Source organism: Lepidochelys kempii, chromosome 3 (assembly GCF_965140285.1).
Source record: "Lepidochelys kempii isolate rLepKem1 chromosome 3, rLepKem1.hap1, whole genome shotgun sequence".
In the NCBI taxonomy this organism is placed as follows: Eukaryota; Metazoa; Chordata; order Testudines; family Cheloniidae; genus Lepidochelys; species Lepidochelys kempii.
Window position 1 is genome coordinate 105,915,016 of NC_136382.1, and position 24,337 is coordinate 105,939,352.

General features: G+C 41.0%; 1 protein-coding gene across 2 annotated transcripts in view; it reads right to left on the reverse strand.

The window, feature by feature from the left end:
- Positions 1-2,462: 2,462 nt before the first annotated feature.
- The window catches only part of IFNGR1 (interferon gamma receptor 1), a 34,905-nt gene continuing 13,030 nt past the window's right edge, over positions 2,463-24,337 (reverse strand). For both annotated transcript variants that reach the window (XM_073337433.2, XM_073337432.2), the window contains exons 2-7: positions 12,684-12,798; positions 12,269-12,441; positions 9,796-9,944; positions 8,262-8,439; positions 7,263-7,378; positions 2,463-3,700 (exon numbers count right to left, since the gene is read on the reverse strand). In XM_073337433.2, the coding sequence (XP_073193534.1) occupies positions 3,185-3,700; positions 7,263-7,378; positions 8,262-8,439; positions 9,796-9,944; positions 12,269-12,441; positions 12,684-12,733 (1,182 nt within the window). In that variant the 5' untranslated portion in view covers positions 12,734-12,798 and the 3' untranslated portion in view covers positions 2,463-3,184. The remainder of the gene's footprint in view (positions 3,701-7,262; positions 7,379-8,261; positions 8,440-9,795; positions 9,945-12,268; positions 12,442-12,683; positions 12,799-24,337) is intronic.

The window sequence follows — 24,337 nt, forward strand, 5'->3', positions numbered from 1 at the left end:
GGCTGGGATGATTTAGTTGGGGATTGGTCCTGCTTTGAACAGGGGGTTGGACTAGATGTCCTCCTGAGGTCCCTTCCAACCCTGATATTCTATGATTCTATCCTCAGCCCCATCCCAGAACCCATACCCCCAGCCGGAGCCCTCACCCCCTCCTATATTCCAACCCCCTCCCCCAGCCCAGAGCCCCCTCCTGCACCCTGAACCCCTCATTTCTGGCCCCACCACAGAGCCTCAGGGAAGCCCCAAGCCTCCGTGCCCCACCATGGGGCTGTGTGTGGCCCACGACCAATTGTTTTCTGTGGGTCAATTTAAGCACTTTGTCTTCAACTCCTGCCCATTTCTATCTGAAATTGTCAAGGAGATTGCTCCCCAACCTGTCAGTCTCAGACTTAACTAAGTGATCTAAACATTTATGAAATCCAGGCTTGAGGATGACAATTCATATTTAGATATAACCACAACCCCCTCCAAAATGTCATCTGGTACAAAATGCAGCAGTCCAAATGCTTAGCAACACAGACTGCCATTGTGCTTCACTGTGTTCCACTACATTCACTGGCTTCCTACTGAAGACAGTCCAATTCAAAATTTCTGTCCTGATAACCAAAGCCCTCCATAGCAGTAGCACAAGAAACTTGAGAATGCCTCTTCCTCTAAAACCAGCTCACCTATCTTCTACTGGAACTTGAGGGATGCACCGAATAGAATTTTCTTGGGGCTAGACCTAGAATATGGAATTCACTCTTGCAAGAGCTGAAAGTGACCAGAAATCTCATTTCATTTAGAATTAAGAGCCAGATCCAAAAGCCAGGCATGCAAATGGAAATCTTTCCATTGATTTAACTGGTCTCTGGATTAGTCGTAATTGCAAAATTCACATCCGACTTAGCTTTTCCTCAGATTTTACACATACACACAAATGAACTGATCAGCTGTTTTTCCTGTAGGCTGAGAAGGGGAAAAAAGAGCAAGATACAGATGCTATGGCAGTTGAGACCAGATAAATACAGTAACTCCTCACTTAATGTCCTCCCGCTTAACGTTGTTTCAAAGTTACGTCGCTGCTTAATTAGGGAACATGCTCGTTTAAAGTTGTGCAATGCTCCCTTATAACGTTGTTGGCTGCCTGCTCTGTCCACTGCATGTAAGATTTTGTGGAAGAGCAGCGACTTTACAAGGTAGCAGTGCACAAGTTCCTTTTCTCCGCCTCCTCCCCATCCCTCCCAGCGCTTCTCCAGGCGCTTAAGACTTTCTGGGAGGGAGGGGGAAGAGCGGGGAAGCACCACGTCTCCACTCCTCCCTCTCAGAAAGTCCGAAGCCCACCAAACAACTGTTTGGTGGCGCTTAGGACTTTCTGGGGGTGGGGAAGGAGCAGGGATGCAGCGTGCTCTGGAGAGGAGGAGTGGGGGTGGAAAGAGGTGGGTCTGGAGTAGAGCGGGGATGGAAAGAGGCGGGCCTGGAGCATCCCCCGGCAAAGTCAGTGCCTGTTCTCCTCTGGGTAAGCTGCCACTGCTGCTGCGAAGATGCTTCCTAGCATCCTTGCCTGCAGCGAGCTGTGCCTGTGTGGGATAAGCCAGGGGCACTTCCCAACCACAGTACAGTACAGTATAGAATGCCTTTTGTCTACCCCCCCCCCGCCCAAATTTCCTTGGAACCTAACCCCCCGCATTTACATTAAAATGTATGGGAAAATTGGATTGGTTTAACATCATTTCACTTAAAGTTGCATTTTTCAGGCACATAAGTACAACGTTAAGTGAGGAGTTACTGTACCCTTTTTCCCTTGGGGAGATTGGGCCGGGAGCTTGTTAATCCAGTGATTGCTGTGGAAATTAACTCTGGATTTCCTTGCTTGTGAGTGTTCATGTCAGTGAAAGATCTGTCTTTACATTTATTGTTCTTTGGTGAAGTTCACTAATGGTTCCCCATTAAAACATTCAGTTTGCGCCAAAGTGCAAATATTTTGGCAAGAATTAAGCATTTTCAAAACACACAAAATATCTCTACACAATGCACCCATTCAATAAAGATGAATGTTACTATGAATATAGTATATACCTGCAAAATTATGTATTTCCAGCCTTTTTCCTGTATTGTTTCCTAGCTTCATTTGGATCCATTTCAAAACACTTCTGGCAACACAGTAAGATCGTGTCTACAGGAGGAACTATATTTAGAGTGCAAGCATCTAGCCTTAGAGGCCTTTAAATAGTAATAAAGAATTGAAATATAAAATCCAAACTTTCTATCTTCAGTTTGATAGCTTCATGCTTCAGAGTTCCATCAAGGGATCTAATTAACTACATCAAATTACCAAAAAATATTCCATTGTCTCAAGAAGATGAAAAAATGCTATTAAATGGGCATTTTTAATTTGATAAGAAAACAGTTATTATTTCCACAAAGTTCAATGGAATTATTAGCAAACCACATATTTCTTTTAAGAATTAGGATAAAAATGCTTTAGAGGAAAAGTGCTAAACATTTTTAATAACTGCCTTAACCGTATTGCTTCTTCAAGAAATAGTGCAGATAAGAGTTCAAAAATAGTCTTTTTCAATGAGGGTCAGGTAGCATGCTAACATACAGATTTCTCAGAGCATAAGACATGATTGCACAATATGGTTTCTGTATACAAAACATGGATAAAGCTATAAGCACAAGAGATAGCTATTTCAATAAGTGCAAATGTAGAATGTGGGCTTTCTGAAGGGGTGGCATACTGTCTTGCAATTAGTGCAGATGTACAAATTTATGACCCACCATGCAGAAGCACTTCTAGTTACAAAACAGGCTCCAATATAATCTGTTCTCGGCCATGGAGTTGGGAGTATGGCCATACCATACTGATATGGTATATAGACGATTCTTCAATGCACTTCATTTAGAAGATACTGCAGAATCTTTCCTTTGTATAAAGATAGTTCTTTAATAGCCTAAAGGAAAATCTCAAAGGCAAAACCACCAAGTAGCTTAACGTGAGATATAGAGCCACTTCCCCTTTTTCTGCACTATCATCAGACACAACACTAGTTGCAGTTTCCATTTGAGTCCCCTTCAATTTTAAGAGTCTGCTCTAAGAAGTCACATTGATAATCCCATTAGGACTAAGATGTTCATAAACTTCTAAATCTCTATGTTGTGGACACCAAAAGGGACTCCCTGTAGTCTTCAATGATTCTCTTCATGACTCACGCACTTCATCAGTATGCCTATATGCAATCACGGACTCCTCTTCCCCAACATCTATCAGGAGATCCACTGGTACATGAGGTTTGTCATAACCAGAAAACTTGTTGCAGCTCTTTAGGACAAGGGACTCTTGCACCTCAGTGTCGGAAGGCTCTGGGTTTGAAGGAATACTATTTAACTCTGTTTGGCTACTATTAGAATGAAAATAATTCTCTTTCACTCTCCGGCTTTGTTCATCATCAGGGGTCATTTCAGCAATGCTTTCTTGGATAGCCATCTCTTCTGTTTTGTTTGATATCTCCTGGGAGCTGATAGTATCTGATTCTTCACTGCAGTCTTCAGAATTAGGGGTCCGTATTTCTTTAACTTGGTCTACTTGTTCTATCACGTTTATCTCGTCACTCACCGACACTGGCTTGGATGATGATGAGGTTATGACTGAGATATATTTTGCTTCTGGTTTCGTTTCTAAAACGTTGCGCGAGTTCAAATTTCGTACCACAGTGACCTTAAAAGTAAAGAGGAGGTACTTTAGTTATACATAAATTACGTGTTCTGATGATAATCTAGTTTACTCTATAAATTAAAGTTTAGAGGCAAGACAAAATAATGCTTTAAAAGGGATACATGTGATAATTTAACTACATTTTCCTTTCAGGAAATCTGAATTCAAACAGGAGTTAAGTGGAAATCAGCAACTGACATCAGTGTATGGCTTTGATATCAACAGACCTGCTGGACCTTTTAGGTGAGATGTCACAAATTCCACAACCATCTAGCAGGGACCTAAAAGAAGTTTCATCACCCATTAGACTAGAAGAAGTAGTGGTATGTAAACGAGAAGGAAGGAGGAGGAAAAAGCAGGGAATATTCCTCTTACTCCTGTTATTTAAGCAATCTTACAAGCTTCAGCTACAAAGGAAGTCAAATCCAGAAACTAGCCATTTTTTTCCACCAACTTCCAGCCCAGCTACTTCACTTGCAGAAAGCTGGGCTTTTTAGGTTATTTAGGCTCTGTCTACACCACCACTTTTGTCAGTAAAACTTTTATCGGTCGGGGTGTGAAAAAAACATCCCCCTGACCAACGTAAGTTTCACTGGCAAAAGTGCTTGTGTGGACAGCTATGCCTCTCCCGTTGATAACAACGCTCTTTGGGGTGGTTTAATTATGCCAGCAGGAGAGCTCTCTTCTGCAGGCAAAGAGTGGCTACATGGTAGACCTCACAGCGGTACAGCTGTGCTGCTGTAAGGTCCGTAATGTAGACATAATCTCAGTCTTACAACAACATTAGAGCCCTAAAACATCCCTTTTATAATCTTTAGGTATGTTAAAAGTGATATTTCTCCTTGAAAATTAATCCACAAGAAGAGCACCTGATATGCTTTGGCTGATTTTAACTTGCCTTAACTGATTTTAACTCTCTAAATATGTGTCACTTCTTTCTGTTATAATGGAGACAAGTATTCAAGGTCTAAAGCTGCTAAAGAACAGTCACAGAAAATATAGGGAGAGACCAGGGATCAGGAGTATTCATGTATCTCAAAGTAGTTATGAACTGCTGTAGTTAATCCCTAACTTTTTGTACTGGGGTGGGGAAGAGAATCTTACATTGCTACTTCTAAGAGGACACAAAATAGTTAAAAGTCCAACATGTTAAAAGTATCCTGGTCCTGGAGTGAACACAAGGCTCAAGTCTCTACATTCTGAACCAAATCAGAATTAACTCCCTCTCAGGTACTAAGAAACTGGATGTTAAGATCTAGATATACACTAGATAGAAATAGGAATTGAGATCTGTGTAAACACAGAGCTCCTCCCTTCACTCTTAAAATAATGTTATGCTCTGAAATTCATTTAGTTCCTTGGAGCAGCTACAAATCCAACTCCAATCTCTCTTATAATTGGAGGGTAAAGAGAGAGAATTCCACATTTAAGCCTGAATATGAACCACGGGAATTAAACTGAAATGAAATTCTGTAAAAGCTATTAGCAACAAGAGAACAAAATGTGCATCTGCGATAATGGGTAAAACATCTGCATGATGGCTATATTACAGCTTCCAACATTTTAGCACCAGCGTCAAAGATCTCTAAATTTTTTCTAACAGTAGACTATGCCTATGAGTGAGGAAGGGAGCCTTAATCTTGATGTTGTTCTTAACAGATGTTCAGAAGGGACCATTATCATCATCTAGTCTTGAATTCCTTTGAGTTTGCAGTGTTGTGTTATAATATAGCTCTTTATACTGCCTCTACATTACACAGTCATGTTAGCAATGGATACTATGGTGACAGAGGCTCTCTTTATAAATGCTGAGAGGTACTTGCAGCTACGGCTTTTGTAACAGACAGTAGAATAAACTTCTCTGCAGTTAGTTTTTGAACAAAGCAAGCCCTGGTACACACATGGTATGTCTATACTGCAATCAGATACCAGTGGCTGGCCAGGTAACTTGGACTCGTGGGGCTTGGGGTGCAGACTGAGCTCTAGGACTCTCCCCCACTCACATGGTGCTAGAGCCCAGGCTCCTCCCTGAACTTGAATATCTACACCACAGTTAAACAGCCCCTTAACCCAGGTCACCTGGCATGGGCCAACCACAGGTGTCTAATTGCAGCGTAGACATACCCATAGACATACCTATTTCTCTTGCCATAAAACAAGGCGGTAATTAGAAGGGGAAAAAACCTCCCCTAAGCAGATGTTTCCTATCACCCGATAGATTTACTGAAGCTAGGTCTAAAGGTTCCTTATAAAATATGACACTGACTTCAAAAGAATTTAGCAATTCAAGGAGTCCAGCTCCCATGACATACTTAAGCACCACTCCTCCCATCACAAATGCACTTCCAGTAACATAAGAATAAGTGCAATTAAGATATAAGTTAATGTTTTAAGAATGGATACTAAGGGCTTGCCTACACTTGCAAGTTAGAGCTTATTAAAGCAGCCCCAGGCGCCCTAACTTCCAACCCGTCCACACCAGCAAGGCACTTAGAGCGCCTTGACTCTGCAGCTGAAGCGCTCCTGGTAGTCCACCTCCACGAGAAGCATAATGCTTGTTGCGCCTCGGCTGAAATGCCCCAGTGTCAGTGTGAATGAGGTGTTGCATTACTGCGCTTTGATTGGCCTCCGGAAAAGTCCCATAATCCCCTTAAGTCAAGTGGCCACTCTTGTCATTGTTTTGGAATCGGCTGTAGGAATGCGGATATGCCCTTTCAAAGCTCCGTTTGTTTCTGACAGCCGGCATGCTTATCTGCTCCGGTACAAAGCAAGCCATTAGTGTGGAATATTGCTTGCTGTAAGTGTGTGAGAGAGGCGGCAGCAGGGGGGGAGGTGTGAAGGTCTGCACTTACAAGACATCATGCTGACACACTCAGCACCCCAAAACCCCACTCTCACCCCCTCCACATACACACAACACACTCTCTGTCACACTCCACTCCACCCCACCCCACTCCCACCCCCTCATTTGAAAAGCACACTGCAGTCAATTGCATGCTGGGATAGCTACCACAATGAACTGCTCTTTGTGGCATTGCAAGAGCTGCTAATGTGGCCACGCCAGTGTGCCTCCAGCTAAGTGTGTAAACACTCGGCAGCGTTTTCCCTGCTGCGGTCTCCGAAGGCGGGTTTAACTCCCAGCGCTCTTCAGCTGCAAGTGTAGCCATGCCCTGAGTACTTAAACCTGGTCTACTGGAGTAAACTCATTAGTAAGGAGAAAGTCTAGTATTAAAGGAAATACAAAGCATCTAGTTGGAGTAAAAAGCTTACTGGTGTATAAATTCAGAGCACATATAACATCATGGTGGAAGGATAAGACAAGTGCAAAGAATTTAATTTAAGAACCCATACAGATAGTGTGACAAATAAAGGCTATTTAGTTAGTTAATATTGTGGCTATACAGTATGCAGTTTTGTTTACTGATGTTTGTTTTCTCCTACATGTTGCCCACTAGTTATTTCAATACAAATATCAGCTATAAGACTAAGCTTGTTAGATATTAAAATGTGCTACACAATAACAGACTGACACCAAATGTGCTACTGAACAGTACTGTAAACTTACCAAAGACTTGGGTAGTTCAATTTTTCTCTTCTTTAGTTGCTTGCAAAGACAATACACTGCAAAAATCAGTCCAACGCCAAAGACAACGGTAACACCAATAATAATACTTTTTAAGTCTAGAAAGTTAAAGCAAAATATAGTGAGAGGTTTGGAAAACAGGACGTTGCTCTTTCACAAAAATCATAAAATAGAAATGGCACACGACCTTTAGCGCAACTAAATCCACAAATTAGGGTTTTCACAATTGAGTGTATATTTTGGAATTAAATGTATGATTTGGTCCAAGAGAATTCTTTAAAAAACAGCTTTAGGGTTTCTTTTTATTGATGTTTTCTTTAATTATGAAAAGGACAAGGAATGCATGAGCAAATTGTAGCTTTTTCTGCTCTTTAGAGAGATTCAATGTGGATAAATAACTTGACATTTTTAAAAAACAAAGTGCTCCAAAACACAAGAATTGTAGAACTACTGATTACAGACATAGGGGTAATAGTGGAGTTGGTCTCTTACACAGAATTGGGCTCAGCTCTCCTGTGTGCCCAAGTTTGCTGTAAGGAGGAGGATGGGGCTGTCCCAGGAGTTATGAATGAGAGAATGCCAAAGGCAGGAGAATTCAAAACCCAGTGTTGAGAAAACACATAGTAAGGAAGATTAGCCATCCTCACTCATTTTTAAGTTGGGGGGGAGAGGGGAGACACTTGCTTTATATTTGTATCACAAGCTTATGGTTACCTTAAACCCAGGAAAGCCTACACATTTTAACTGGTTATAAATTTCCAACTGAATGTCACTTGTGCAATTCCAAAGTCTGTCTTCCAAAAACTAATTTAATGGTCCATTTTTTATTCAATAAATTACACAACTGTCTGGCTGCAACTGAAACAAATTATGGTACAAATCAAGTAGAAAATGACAGCCATACAACTGCTGGACAACGTTAATACAATACCAGTTACAAGTCTTCAGAAATATGGATCAGATTTTTATAAATTATTTTACCTAGTGGCTGTTTTGAAGGAACATGAATGCAACTTTCATTTGATTTGGAAAATCCTCGATCTGAAACCATCGATGAACGTCCTCGAGCTGAAACACAGTAGGTGGAACCGGTAGAAAACACTGGAATGTATATGCTACATGTATGCTTCTTACATTCCTCTGCTTCAAGCTCTTGGGGCTGAAAGAAAAGTAAAGTTAGAGTCAGACCCTTAATCACTTTGAACTTACAATATTGACTCAATATGTAAAGACAGTATTGTCACCTTAGAGTGTGATAACTTTTAAAGTGCTGAGTATCAGACCTGTGGCTCCTGCATCTTTGTGCACTGCAAAAGCTGTACATCTCAACTAACAGCTATTTGCAAGGCAACAGCTCTAACTTCTAGCATTATTAAGAACTCATATTAGACCATTGTGCCCATGGGTAAAATTTTCAAGAGCATCTAAATGACTTAGGCTCTTAAATCCCATTGATGTTCAAACATTTCCATTCTGAGGCTCTTTCAGTTGCTTATAACTGAGAAACTTTCCCGTCAGACTGAACTGGTTTCCACCTAAAGACAGTTTTTTTCTTTTTTTAAATGGAAGTTTGAGCATAAATGGCTTAACATTTTTTGAGAGCAAAGCTCTCATTTACTGTTAAAAAAAAGTGTTGCAAGCTTTTTTGTATTGCTTTAGTGGCTTAGTTGATAGGGATATAAATTTTAAATCTTCCACAGAGGTGGTCCCTAGACTGGATATGTGCCTTTAAACTGTCTGGTGAAAATCTGCATTGATTTCAAAATCAAGGATGTAGATGTGTACACAGAGTACAGTAATTTTTAGATTACTTAAAACCCCCCAATCTCTCAATTTTGCATTGGCACCAATTTTTGGATCATACTAAAACATTTCCCCTGAGGGCCGCTGCTTCATTCAGCGTGCAGAGCAGACTGGGTGGTGTTCAGTGAATGAGGTAGCTCAACGCACTGAAGAAAATTTGAGTCTTGCCTTATACGGAGTCAAATTCGGTGTGTCATTATCATGCAGTAAATTCATACAAGTTAATGGAGGTACTCTGAATCCACAGTGGTGACTGATTATTTGGACAGGATAAGTGAACGAGTTAGTGGACAAACACATTTATCTATGAAGATAAAAGCAAATACTGAACAGCTCCCTCCATTCAATATAAGGTTCTCAATCATCACAATGAGGGACATGAAAGAAAAACCTAAATGGATTAGGTGTCCAAAAGGCACACTTAATAAAGCAGGGGTCCAACAGAAATAATGGCATGTGACCACATGATTAAAGATTACTGCAGTGGATACTCAAAGGACAGGGCTATGGTTAAGGTTCCACATTCAACGTTTCAGGGATTCACTTTTGCATCATTAGTAGTTTTAAAATTGTTTAAAGAAATTTCTCTTGGCTGTGTGTGTAATTTAAGGTAATAAAAACCTATTATTTATTAATATATGCCTTTTCTAAAACTATGTATCTTTGTAAAAAAGGCCAAAATACAATCTGAAACTTTCAATTTAAAACATACCAGTTCTCCACTGGACCAAAAAAACACCTTGTACGTGAAGTCCTTATATTTTCTAACAGCAGATGGAAGTTTCCGATATGGGTGGCGAATCTCAACCCTGATTTGGTCTCTCTCAATTGAGAGATTTAGAGTAGGTGGTCCTATTTTTCCTGAAACAAAGGTTCACTATTAGGTTGAAGGATTTGATACAGAATTCAAAGACAAATGTAGGGCTAACAGATATGGCATTTATCATTCATTTTCAAGAGGAAAAAATTGTTTCCAAAGACATGCCAGAATATTGAGAGTGATTACACACCTCGATGGGAGGGATGCTGAGGAGTTGAGTCCTTGTTAAGGGAATATATGCTTTTGGATGGGCACAAATCTATCATGAATGGGCAGTACCAGTGAGGACACTGGGCAGAAATGTCTCCCAGATGACTTTTAAAACTTAACATAGAAAAATGTAAACATATGGATGAGGTTTTAAAAAAAGTGTCAAATGGTCTAAATGGGCAAAGGTTAAGGCACTGAACAAGAAAAAGGATATGGCAACTGGACAGATGCGATGCTTGTTTACAAGTGCTTACACATCGTTATTTTGGTTAAAGGGTGGCTCGGCCCCCACACCCCACAGTGTAGCTACATTAACTAGGAACAGATGTAAGCTAAACTGTAACAAGCCACTTTTAAACCAAACCAAATAAACAAAAATTCTTCACATAAGAGTTTTCACTGGTACAAAAATGACTGGGATGGGTAATTTGAATGTAGCCAGGGGCCACAAAATCCACAAACTCTTTTAAAAAAAATTAAAATGACCTGTCAAAGAGGCTTCAGGATATAGCAGAAGATAAAGCTGTTGTGGTCGAGGAAGAAGCAGTCCTTGCTGTCCTGGGGCAGCTCGCCTGGCTGCTGCTCTGAGAACGTGTGCCAGAGCAGCAAATCCTCCACTGATACTGCCATGCTGGGCTATGTGAAATACATCTGCCTACCCACATACAGCTCCATGATCTCCAGGAAGGCAGAAAGACTACTAAAACTGGAAACCTGCTGCCTCCACTAGGTGCCAGGGAACAACCTCCTCCAGGCAGTGGAAAGAGCCTCGCCCCTTTGGCCATGCTCTTGCTCCATGCTGGCAGAGCCTCTTGCCCCTTTCCTCACTCTGGACACTGGAAGAGCTGCCTCCTCAGGCTCAGATTTAGGTGGGCCTGGGTACTAACACAGCTGACCCTGGCCTTCCCATGGTTACGCCCCTGGTTAGCAGGCCAAATAAAAATGAATCAGAGGGCCAGATGTGGCCCAGGGCTGCCAGTTGCCCATCCCTGATTTTAATTAAACCAGTGTAACTTTCCCCACATATAAGGACTTAAAATTCAGCTCTTTGACAGCAATTAGAAAAGCAAAACAAGTCATGTATACATGAGACTAAAGCACAAAATAAGGTACTATTGACTGATGAGATTTCACTCAAGTACATGCAGAATCTAAGACCACGACATTAAAACAAAGATTATTAAATATGAAAAACAATCTCAGGAATTATCAGGACAACAGGCTAGAAAGTTGCTCATAAAAAGGTAGCATCGATTTATGTAAGATTAGGCATTGGAAATGGATGTGATGAGACTACCCTAATCGGCAACAGCTTTAAGAACTCAAGACACCTAAGTTTAAGGCAAGGATTGGGCACTTAAAGGATTTAGGGAAAGGTTTATACAAAAGTTTAAAATTTATATAAGCGAAGGGCCTTGCATGTGGCACCCTTTTTTTTTTTTTTTTTGGTGTAAATCTAAATGAAATGCTATTGATTCTGAACACGCCCAAAACAGTTTTCAATTATAAAATATATATGCAGTACAGTCTTAGTTATCCAACTACAAAAAGTACATTAAATGTATCTGGATAATCCAAAAAGAGGTTGTTATATGCATAAGGACTGCAATGCATAACTTTCCACACAGGACATTATGCTCTGCAGTCATACGACAGGGGACTTCCGCTTCAAGGTAACAGTTTTGGTTGATCAGAAGATGGATAACTGAAGCCACATTGAATAGGGATCATTTCACCCAGCATTGTAATACAGCAACGTCTGGGATGTGTAAGAAGGCAGTACTTTCCAAGCACAACAGTGGTCTCCCTACCCCATATTGGGGCATTGGGACAGTAGCAAAATAAGGAAAGCATGCCGCTGAGTGCATCACCAGCACCACTTCTCTTTTTAAAAAATATTTGGAAAGGTGCTCAGACATTAGTGAGGGGACCATACAAGTAACTGCCTATAAAGAGTGCTCCTAAGCAACTGTTATGCTCGTTTTTCATCCTAAACCCCAAGTTACTGCTATGATATTCTTAACCAAACGTACAATATTGCACCAGAAATATATTTATATTAATCTTTAAATTTAATAGAAGTACTATTAATTCATCTGAAGTGATCTCAAATCACTTTTCTAGATGTAAAGTTTATGTTTACATTTAAACTTACCATCCCGTCGCAGAACAAATTCTTTGGTCTCAGCATACGCAGACTCTTTTAACTCAATGAAAGCTGTAACTTTTGCCCAGTAAGATTGACTCAGTTCTTCTATTTCATTAGAGAGGTCACAATAATGTTTTGTTGTGTTCATGCAGGTGCTGACTGGCTTATATTTCCCTAGCCTGTAAAATAGATTAAAGAGTAATTAATGTAATTTTTACAGTCAATGTATTACACAATACAGGTGTTAGAATGGAGACAAATTCCGTCTTCATTTACACTCATACTGAATTTCATAGGGACTGCATGATTTCACTGTGTAGAAATAAAACTTTCCTGGAGATATGGCAAAATCAAAGGAATCACTACATGAATACCTTTTAAAGAAAATAAGGTTAAGATATAATGCAAGACAGACACTTACTCATAAGGTTTGATTTCCACAGTAAAGCGAGGGGTTGTAGGCATTCTCATGTAATCCCAGTGCAATACAGTATGGAAGTTCAAGGATTCTATTTCAACCTTTGTTGGCAGAGGCACTAAAAAAAGAAATCAAACAGAACAATCAGTACCTTGACGGAATAGCTTTGTGTGATGTACGAGAACAGCCATCAATATTCTTGAAGTATTCAGAAGACAATGCATTTACTGGAAGTTACTTCAGAAGTCATTAGAGATAAGACTCTGCTTGTTGCCTACACAAATAGGGCAGAGTCTGTCAGATTGATTTGCTGTTCTTCTTACAAGAAAAGGCAGTTAATCCTTTTTGTCCAAGATTGCGCTGAATGCCTCAGAGTTTCTCTTTCTTCTCTCTCTTTTCCTATATTACATTCTCCCACCTCCAGTATATATTCTGTCTCTTCTTCCACTGCCTCCACTCAAGGGGCGGTCTCTCTCTCGCTCTCCTTACAGGATTTCATTAACCGGACACCACACACAAACTCTGCTGCCAATCATCCCACTCACACAGAGGGTTTGGAAATATCAAGCTCCTGAATCCCAAGAAGAATTAAGCCTAATAACTAAAGGCAAATATGAAAGATGAAGCCCCATCCCACACTGGCTGGGGTAATGGCCCTGGGGATACACTATCTCTTATTCCTCCAGCTGCTGGGTAAGGGGATGATGCTGTTACGGGACCCACCTTCAAAGGCTGCCTGTGGGACGTGAAGAGGAGCATTTACTGTTTCTTTCTCTAATCATAGATGTCAGCTCCTGTGATGGTTGTCGAATCCCCACTATTCTACTCCTTTCAGCCTCTTGGCTGCTGCAAGGGGTTTGTGTCCTCACTATTCTATCTTCTGGTCTCCATTTTTGGGTCCCCAGTTAAGTGAATGGCTTCAGTTTCTAGCTCTGAGCTCGTAATTCCTAAAAGCAGTGAAACTAACACAATTCTTTTCAATGCTACTACTGTCTACAGGGTTCTGAACAGTAGCAGTGAAAAAACTGACAAGACTTTTGTTGTTAGTCTGCTATAGCTTTTAACAGCTTTGAGCAGCAGCAACACTGGAGTCCTAAGCAGACTAGGTCTTGTTTACACCCAGAAGTTACACCAATTTAACAGAGTTTTAAAATAATTCAGTACAACTGTTTGTACAAAACCCAATATTAACAAGTTTAAATTGACTTAACTTGCCCCTGTAAATATGCTAACAAGTTATCAGTAGAAGACAGATTTAAAATTGATTTAAGTGTCCACACAAAGTTGCACTGGTTTAACTACATCAGCATTTAAAACAAACAAAACCAAAAACAAACAAAAAAAACCCCAAACACCAGACTATTAGTTAAAACAGTGCAAGGCCTGCTTAGACCAGGCATAAATGGGTTAAAAAAAATAAATCCATAAAAATCACACCTTAATTTAAATAGTGCAACTTTCCTCACATAGACAAGCCTACAGAAAGGTTACACTGCATTGTTTTCCACAGAGTTCATGTTTGAGAGGTTACCTTTTTTAAAGGAAAAAAAAACAAACCACAAAACTTAAATTTTGCATAAGCTGATGACACCTGTTTAGGAAAACTTCCTACTTGCCCAGGGAAATGGATTTTCAGGCTCTGTCCATGCTTAGACACTTAAACGATTACAAGATAGAGGATGTAAAGAGTTTCTCTTAGAAGTATCGCTGTTCACCTGAAACAGATAGCCAGAACATAAGCAAAGAAAGAAAGGCACTGACCTGTCCAAAAGCATATTGGCCCCAAGTGATCAAAAAATTATATGCTTTTTGATGTCTCCTCCCTTACCTTTAAAGAGGGACACCAACTTGGGGGGGGGGGGGGAATCACATCTATTTGAAGTGTTTATAGCCTCTGTTGGTTGAGAAGTAACATCTATCATTACTACAACTCAAAAACTGTTAAAGAGTGCCTCTCCTTCAGTTTGTTTACATTAAGCATGAAAATCTACCCAGCTTCAGCAGAGTTATAAGTCTTTGAAAAATGCTATTTGCACATACTCAGTGGAGCTTGTTAGAGGTTTACTTACTCCTAAAATCTCCAAAGTTTAATCTCCAACATAGTCCAGCCTATAGGGATCCCTACATCACAGCAAAAGCATTGGACATGCTCCCTGAATGGGGTGATAAATCCTAAATTAAGGGAGCCTTGCTTTTCACACATTTTATTATTAAAGGTATTAAAGGCAGAACTAGGACCAGAATGCGTGTCTCATAGCATTTCCACTTAGTCACACTGCTTTTCAGAATATGCAAACTATGTAGCTGGCTGTGCTGTCTTATCATCACAAGCCTATATTCCCCCTCTCCCCCCGAGTTAAGAGTACAACCCAGGATTTCTCATTTCCAACGTATTTCTGCAATCTGGCAAGTAGTCATGTAAGCTCTGACAAACTATGTGTACCATCACCCTCTAGTAGCTGGTTCATATAAGATGACAGCATACTACCGATACCACGTGTCGCTTTAGCTCAAGAGGTAGGTGTCCATGCTAGATACCTAGAAGGCCTGGAAAGCGTTCAGCAAGTGAATCAGGCTTGTGTAGTGAATGCAGCTGTCTGTAGGACATCTGATTCATCCACTGTAGAACTACAAGGTGTTGAGAGAGTGAGGAGGAGTTAGGGGACTGCAGAAAGAGAAAGGACTGCCTTCAAAGGCAACTGAATGCCACCCAGGAGAACTGGGTTCCATTCATATATCTGCTATAGACTGCATATGTGATGGTGGGTAAGTCACTTAAATGAAGATTTTCACATTGTATTCCTCATTTTCTGGGTACCCAACTTGAGACATGAGACCTTGTTTTCAGAGTTGCTGAGCACTCAACTACAAGTAAAGTCAATGGGAACTGCAGCTGCTAAGCACCTCTAGGAGCAAGATGTGGAGTTGGGAAGTCCTGGGCTTCAATTCTGGTTATACCATTGACTCACTCTGTGGCTTTGCACGAGTCATTATCTGTTTTAGTCTCCTTGTGTTTAAAAATGGGTATAATATTTACCCATCTATTTCACAGGGGTGTTGGCAGCAGTTGGTTAGTGTCTGTACATTGCTTTGAACATATACAGTTATTAAAAATGCAGAATACTCTAAAAATGGATCCTTAGTTCTCAAGTTAGGTATCCAAACATGGAAGCAACCATAATTAGTGAACACTTCAAATTATAGCCTAGGTTCCTTATCTGTAAAATGAGGAGAACTCATTTATTTCTGGACTTTAGCAAAGCTTTTGATACGGTCTCCCACAGTATTCTTGCCAGCGAGTTAAAGTAGTATGGGCTGGATGAATGGACTATAGGTGGATAGAAAGCTGGCTAAACCATCAGGCTCAATGGGTAGTGATCAATGGTTCCATGTCTAGTTGGAAGCTGGTATCAAGCAGAGTGCTCTAAGGGTCAGTCCTGGTGCCAGGTTTGTTCAATATCTTCATTAACGATCTGGAGGATGGTGTGGATCACACCCTCAGAAGTTTGCAGATGACACTAAACTGGGAGGAGTGGTAGATATGCTGGAAGGTAGGAACAGGATACAGAGGGACCTAGACAAATTGGAGGATTGGGCCAAAAGAAATCTGATAAGGTTCAACAAGGACAAGTGCAGAGTGCTGCACTTAGGACAGAAGAATCCCATGCACCGCTACAGATTAGGGACCAAGTGGCTAGGCAACAGTTATGCAGAAAAGGACCTAGGGGTTACAGTGAACGAGAAGCTGGATATGAGTCAACAGTGTGCCCTTGTTGCCATGAAGGCTAACGGCATTTTGAGCTGTATAAGTAGGAGCATTGCCAGCAGACCAAGGGACGTGATCATTCCCCTCTATTCAGCATTGGTGAGGCTTCATCTGGAGTACTGTGTCCAGTTTTGGGCCCCACAATACAAGGATATGGAAAAATTGGAGAGAGTCCAGCGAAGGGTAACAAAAATGATTAGGGGGCTGGAGCACATGACTTATGAGGAGAGGCTGAGGGAACTGGGATTATTTAGTCTGCAGAAGAGAAGAATGAGGGGGGATTTGATAGCTGCTTTCAACTACCAGAAAGGGGGTTTCAAAGAGGATGGATTTCGACTGTTCTCAGTAGTACCAGATGACAGAACGAGGAGTAATGGTCTCAAGTTGCAGTGGGAGAGGTTTAGGTTGGATATTAGGAAAAGCTTTTTCACTAGGAGGGTGGTGAAGCACTGGAATGGGTTACCTAGGGAGGTGGTGGAATCTCCTTCCTTAGAGGTTTTTAAGGTCAGGCTTGACAAAGCCCTGGTTGGGATGATTTAGTTGGGGATTGGTCCTGCTTTGAGCAGAGGGTTGGACTAGATGACCTCCTGAGGTCCCTTCCAACCCTGATATTCTATGATTCTTATCTTAGAGGAGTTGTGAAGATACTTTCATAAGACCTTCCTACTATTATCATTAATACCATAGAAAGCTAATTAATAATTAGGCATTAGAAATTAATAATTCTGTATCCAGCATAGCACTTGGATGCTTTTCAATAAATAGAGCATGAGGCCAAACCTTAAGCCTAAGAAGAACACTGGATAGTTTCCTCTAACTAACCACCACCCATCCTGTGCACTGATTAAGGCAAGGGTCACGTGGTAAAAAAACTGTTTGTGATCATGTAGTTAGAGATCATCATAATACATGTACACAAGGGCGCCAAATTAAGTTTGAATAGGAAATTTTACTTCTGGCATTTCCTACCTTTTAAATGTTTGAATTTGCAATCTTATTTTAATGTAGGTAATAGATCACAACTCAAACCTGACCTTTGCCAGATTATATTTTTGTTTACAGAACATAGCAGATAGACTTGAGGCTGTACATTAAGAGAGCCTAGACTTTGCTTCGTATTATACTAATAAGGGAAAGTAAAAAAACATTTCCCTCATCTTAAGAATGAGACCACAAAGATTTAATATGTGCAATATGCAAGGTTTGAAAGTGGTTTAGACATTCTCTAACACATGCAATGTGACATTTCAGTTATTGGAAAGAGCAGCAGATTCTCAACCACAAGAAAAAAAAGTGTCAAAGTATTTATCTATTCTAAAATGTCTAACACTAAATACAATACTTAGTGCAATAAGCCATGCAGAATATAAATGCACATTTATTTGTGTAATAGTATGTTAAACTACATACAAATATTAAGGTTGCAAAATCAAGCACTGAAAAGTTAGGCAATGCCAGAATTATGGCTGCCTGTGGAACCTTAATTCAGCCCCCTTGCACATGTATAGTCTTTAATTACATGATCATATACTATTTTTTCCACAACCCCCCTGCCTCAGTAAGTGCACAGGAGGGATTGTGCTCACTTAATGAGCAACTATTCAATGTGTTGTTTTCTCCATATTCTTCAATGTGTTCCCCCCCCTTGTTCACATCCATTGTTTGAACTCTGTTCTGAACGCAGAATTTTTAGTTCCCTCATAGGCTTTCTATGGTGCTTGTCACTATGGTATCTGGTTGTTTCATAAACATTCATGAATTAATTTAGACACCCCTGTGAAATGAAGAGGTATTATTCCTATTTTGCAGATAGGGAATTGAGACACGGAAAGATTAAGATCAAAAGTATCCATTAATTTTAGGTGTCCAAGTTAAGACACCTAGAAACAGATTTTCTGAATGCTTAGGATTATATAGCATTTTATATGTTCACAGCACTACTCAGATTAGCTACAACTGCAGCTACTGAATGCTCCGCACATTAGACCCCAGGGCCTAATGTCAGGCATCCAGAAAATGAGGTACACACAATTAATGACCGCCTGTGCAAAGTTTGGTTTAGGTGACTTGCCCAGCATCATACAAGAATTCTGAGGCAGGGATAGAATCCAATTCTTCAGGGTAGCATTCAATTGGCTTAACCATGAGACCATCCTTTCTCTACCTGCAGTTCCCTACCTCATTAACTACACACCACCTTCCAACTTCTGAAACAAATGAAGAAGGGGTCCTACAGTCACTTTCACTAAAGAACACGTTCACTCCAGAGTGTGTCTATCTTGTGCATTGAACGAGGCAGGGCTCTTGTGGGAAAAAATGAGTCTTCAATTATATCATCACATATTATTATATGCACAAGGGAGGGTGAATTAAGATTGTGCAAGTAATCTTAATTCTGGCATTTCCTAACATTGGAGTGCAGACTTTACACTGACACCTGCATGGGAGACATCAGCATGGGTAGAACATATAGGTCCATTGTAGAGACTTCTGCCACTTGAACTAATGGAGTACCTAATAGCAGCACTAGACTGTCCTCTTCTATGGGGACCAGCACTAGAAGGGAATGAGACACTTTACTATCTGTGAAACCTGCTATTTGCTGACAACTGCAGAGGAATAGTGAGACTCAGGGATCATGGATTCCATTCCAGGCTCTCAAGGAGAGTGTATTGTAGTGGGCATAGACCAGAGGTGGACAAACTTAGGCCCAGGGGCCACATCCGGTCCTTCAGACATTTTAATCTGGCCTCGAGCTCCCACCAGGGCGTGGAGTCCAGGGTTTGGCCCCCCTTCATTGCTCCAGCCGTGGAGTGGGGTGCGGGGCTTGCCCCCCTCTGTGTGTGCCGTGACTCCGCGCAGCTCCTGGAAGCAACAGCATGTCCCCCGTCTGGCTCCTATGCTTAAGGGCAGCAAGGGGGCTCTGCACGCTGCCCCCGCCCCAAGTGCAGCCCACGCAGCTCCCATTGGCCGGGAACTGTGGTCAATAGGAGCTGCAGGTACAATGCCTGCGGACGGGGCAGTGTATGAGCTGCCTGGCCACGTTGCCACGTAGGAGCCGGAGGGGGGACATACCGCAGCTTCCGGGAACCGCTTGAGATAAGCGCCACCAGGAGCCTGCCTCCCCCCGCCATGCCCCAACCCAGATCCCCCTCCCGCCCTCCAAACCCCTTGGTCCCAGCCCAGAGAACCCTCCTGCACCCCAACCCCTCATCCCCATCCCCACTCCAGAGCCCACACCCCCAGCCTGGAGCCCTCACTCCCCCACACATCCCAAACCCCCAGCCCCAGCCCAGAGCCCCCTCCCGCACCCTGAACTCCTCATTTCTGGCCCCACTCCACAGCCCACACCCCAACCCCCAATTTCATGAGTATTCATGGCCCGCCATACAATTTCCATACCCAAATGTAGCTCTTGGGCCAAGAAGTTTGCCCACCCCGACAGACTCATCTGTGAATTTCCCTCAACTTTGACCCCTCCTGCCTCGTCCCCTCCAACTTGCATAGTCATGCATCTTCCTCACCCCTAGTTCTTCATCCCAGTCCCATTTTCCTCACTTGACCGGTCCCAGTCTATTCATTCAGCTCATTATCCCAGCCTGTCTCCTTGCCCAGCCAGTTCCAGTTCACCAGCTCAACTCCTCATTGATTCTGTCTCTCCTCCCACCTCCAGCCACCCCTCGCACCCACATTATCCATCTCATCTGAAGGTAACACTTCAAGATGATATTTGGGATCCCCCCAGCCCAACAAAGACTACAAAACCAAAGGGACTATAACAAAGGCCTTCTCAATTAGAACACATACAATCTTAACAGTAAGTTTCACCATGCATGCCAGCTATCATGATACTTAAAAAGTAGCAGTTTCCAAATGATCATTAGTCACACTCTTCAAGAATATTATTGCTACACATTACAGAGAACATATCATGGTCTTGAACTAGTACATTGGGGGTATATAAAAACAAACAAAATACATAATTAAACATCTCTCCATTCTACAATATCCCATCCTGCTCTGCTGGTCTAGCCACAATTCTGGGACACCAATCAATATTGGTTACAGACACAGTGGTTACTCAAAACATAAGTCTCCAATTAATACCTTAAATCTAAATAAAATGCACACAAAGTACAACAACATTTGTGATGCAAAATCATATTTAACCGTGAGAAGTCAAGCATAAAGAAGTCAGGAAATTCAGCAGTAAACTGGGGCGTACGACATACCCCGTGTAAATATACAACATGATCCAATTTACCATGGAATTTCTTGACTTTTCAGAACTATTTTCTTAGCCTTAATGTTAACAATTCAAGTGCTTACAAATAGGCACTTCCACAGCTCTAAAATCCTCTCTCATTCCTGTCCAATTCTCTCCTCCTTCCAGACTCCCATCTTTTACAATGTTAAGTACAAGTAAAACTAAAACGTATCTAACTGAAGGGCAGGTGTCCGTACTACAGGGTGGATAAAAATCAATTTTTAATTTTTTAAAATTTTTTTAATTTAAATAGGATTTTTTGATAAAATGCTTTTTGAGGGGAAAAAAACCTATCTAAAGATAGCTACAATGTATTTTAATTAAAACTCAAAGATATCTCATTATGGAATAGGGATTATAAATTCTAATTCTATACTATGAGACAATATATTCATGTAATGTTTAAGAAAACTTTTCTAAATGAGTTCCAATAGTTCACTGGTCCCCAACCTTTCTGTGGGAATAGCATATTCCTACTCCCAGAAGACTGTGGTGGGTGCCAGACCCTCTGCCGCCGAAATGCGGAAGCAACAAGAAGCGCTCCTGCTGAAATGCCGCTGAAAAATGGCAACGCTTTTCGACGGCATTTCGGTGGGCGGTTCTACGGTGTCCGCACTTGGCAGCGGCGTTTCGGTGGTGCGGTGTCCTGCGGGCGCACACAACTACCCCGGCAGGCACAACTATGTCCGCGGGCACCGCTTTGGGGACCCCTGCAATAGTTCATGGATTAGGAACCCAATCTTCTGGGGTTCAAGGGGCTTCTGTATAGAAAGATTAATCTAAATAATCTATCTACCCAATGGGACTCAGTGATCAGTCTAGAAGATACCATCAGAGATGCTTAGTTTTGCAGTTCTCAAAAATGTGGAGGTGTGTCTCCAGAGATAACATACTTGTTAACAGCAAAAATGTTTTAAAATAAATAATATACAGAGGTGAGAAATAACAGACCTCAACCCTATTGTCCCTCTGCAAATTTGTGTACACAGAGTCAATCCTTACCTCTCTCTGAAAGTGCAAAGTTTCAGAAAGTTCAATGAATAGAAGATTGTTCGGGGCGGAATAGATCTGGACAAGGAAAAGAAGTCTGGAAATAAATGTGAGAAGGGAGGGACAGGCAACAGAAACAAAAGTGAAACTGTTCATATTCCAGAAGTCTTGAGGTCTTTCTGAGTGTAGCCTTCATTGATTTGAGATCTACCATACCATTCTTCCACTAGAAGGGAAAACCTATAATGGCAGCAGGCAGTAAGAGAGACCCAGTTTGGGAATATTTTAATGAAGTTCCTCTACCTATGGGTAAGACAGGCATGCATGCAAAATGCAAACAGTGCAACAAAGAAATGCAAGGGCTACTTGCCCGAATGAAACATCAGGAGAAGTGTTCCTTCTCAGGAGAAAGCTGCGTTGAAGACCATGAAAGGAACATGTCTGAACATGCAAGGTCTTCAGGTTGGTAAACTTTTTTTATTTCATACTTCTTTCTTAAGGACTGCCTGTCTTCCTTCTGGACTATACTTGAATTCTCATATTTAAGCAAAAAATATAGCTGTTACTCTATGGTACTATCGTTTTAGATGCAGTTGTGATAAAAAAATAAATAGCTGAAATAGGCAGATCTTCCTTTTACAATTTCACCTTTAACGTAGTACTGAGTATCAGTGAATGCAATGAGTAATACTAAATGAGCAGTATGATAATAATAATTAAATAACTGCACTGACATATTTTGTTTAGGAGAATCCATCCTCAACATACAGGATTCTGAAGACTATCCACCTTCAAGATCACCATCATTTTCTATAGTTTCAGTTATCTGCCAATGATAGTGTTTCAGTCACATCATGTATGTCACCATAGCCACAGTATATCACCTGTAGCAAAAAGAAAAAAAAAAAAAACTCCATCATCCAGAAACAACCACAGATAAATTTGTGATAAGAACCAGCAGATTACAAAAAAAGGTAATTGATGAAAAAATTGCCCAGTTTGCTTATGCAACAAACTCTCTTTTCCATATGATTGAGAACCCACATTTCATTAACATGGTTCAGTCATTAAAACCAGGATACAGTCCCCCCCAACAGAGCAGATGTTGCAGGTAAATTGCTGGATAAAGTGTATGAAAGAGAAATTGAGCAGTGTGCAAGAGGTCTAGAGGGTGAAATTGTTAAGTCTGAGTCTTGATGGGTGGAGCAATGTAAAATAATCCTGTTGTATGTGCTTATGTGACAACAGAAGAAGGGAGTGTCTTCCTTACAGAAACAACTGATATATCCGAAATGCACACACAGCAGAATACTTACAAGAAGTAGCTATAAGTAAGAACTATAACATACTGAAAAAAAATTCAAATGTCTAGCATGCAGCTTAGTCACAGACAATGCTGCAAATGTATCCAAGATGAGAAGAAATTATTTAGAAGAAACTGGAGAGTCCCAAGCTAACATACGGTTGAAGTGCTCATTTGATGCACCTCCTAGCCAAAGACTTCAGTGTTCCAGAAATAAAGGCTAATGTTGTTGAAATTGCAAAATACTTCTGTAACAACCACTTTGCAACAGCTGCTCTGAAAAAGGTGGGAGGAACCAAGCTAACTCTTCCACAAGACGTGCAATAGAACCCAGTAATGGACTGTTTTAAGCACTGTATCAAGAACTGGCTTAATTGGATGACAGTTTGTGAACAAAATCATAAAAAAATAGATGGCACTGTCACAGCCAAAGTTCTCAACACTGGGCTTAAGAGAAATGTTGAAGACATGCTGAGTACCCTGAAGCCTATTTCTGTAGCCTTGAACAAAATGCTGGGAAATAGCTGTTTTATTGCTGACGCTGTTGAAATTTGGAAGGAACTTAGTGAGATCTTAAAAAGAGAAATATGCAACAACACAGTTAAATTACAAGCATTAATAAAACAAATGGGACAAACACTATCTACAGCTCATTTTCTTGCAAATATTCTCAATACTTGGTACCAGTGTCAAACTTTAACTGCTGAAGAAGAGGAGTTGGCTATGACATGGACCTCCAGCAATCACCACTCCATAATGCCAACTATAATAAACTGCAGAGCTAAGGGTGAGCCATTCAAGAAATATATGTTTGCTGATGATGTTTTAAAGAAAGTCACACCAGTGAACTGGTGGAAGTCACTTAAGCACTTGGATTCAGAGGCGAAGTGATCATCTCACTTTTAACAGCAGTAGTTTCTTCTGCTTGTGTAGAAAGAATATTCTCTTCCTTTGGACTAATTCATTCCAAGTTGAGAAATAGTTTGAGACCTGAAAAAGCAGGAAAGCATGTTTTTCTTTTCCAGATTATGAACAAACAGGAAAATGAAGGTGAAGACGACTGAGTTAACTGCAGAAGCCAATACTCAGATTCCCTGAAAGTAGACAAAACAGCATTTGTCCCAATAAAAAAGAAAAAATATGTGGCGTGACGAGCAGACAAATCTATTAAGTTTCCATGACTCCAGAGACAAGAAACAAAGGCTATTTAACTGTGTAGCAAGCAACCTAAATTCTGCAGCAAAATCCCTAGTTTATGTCACTGGAAATTCTGTGGCAGTTTCAAGTAATTAAAAAATGATAGGGAAGATATTTTAATACAAAAATGAATG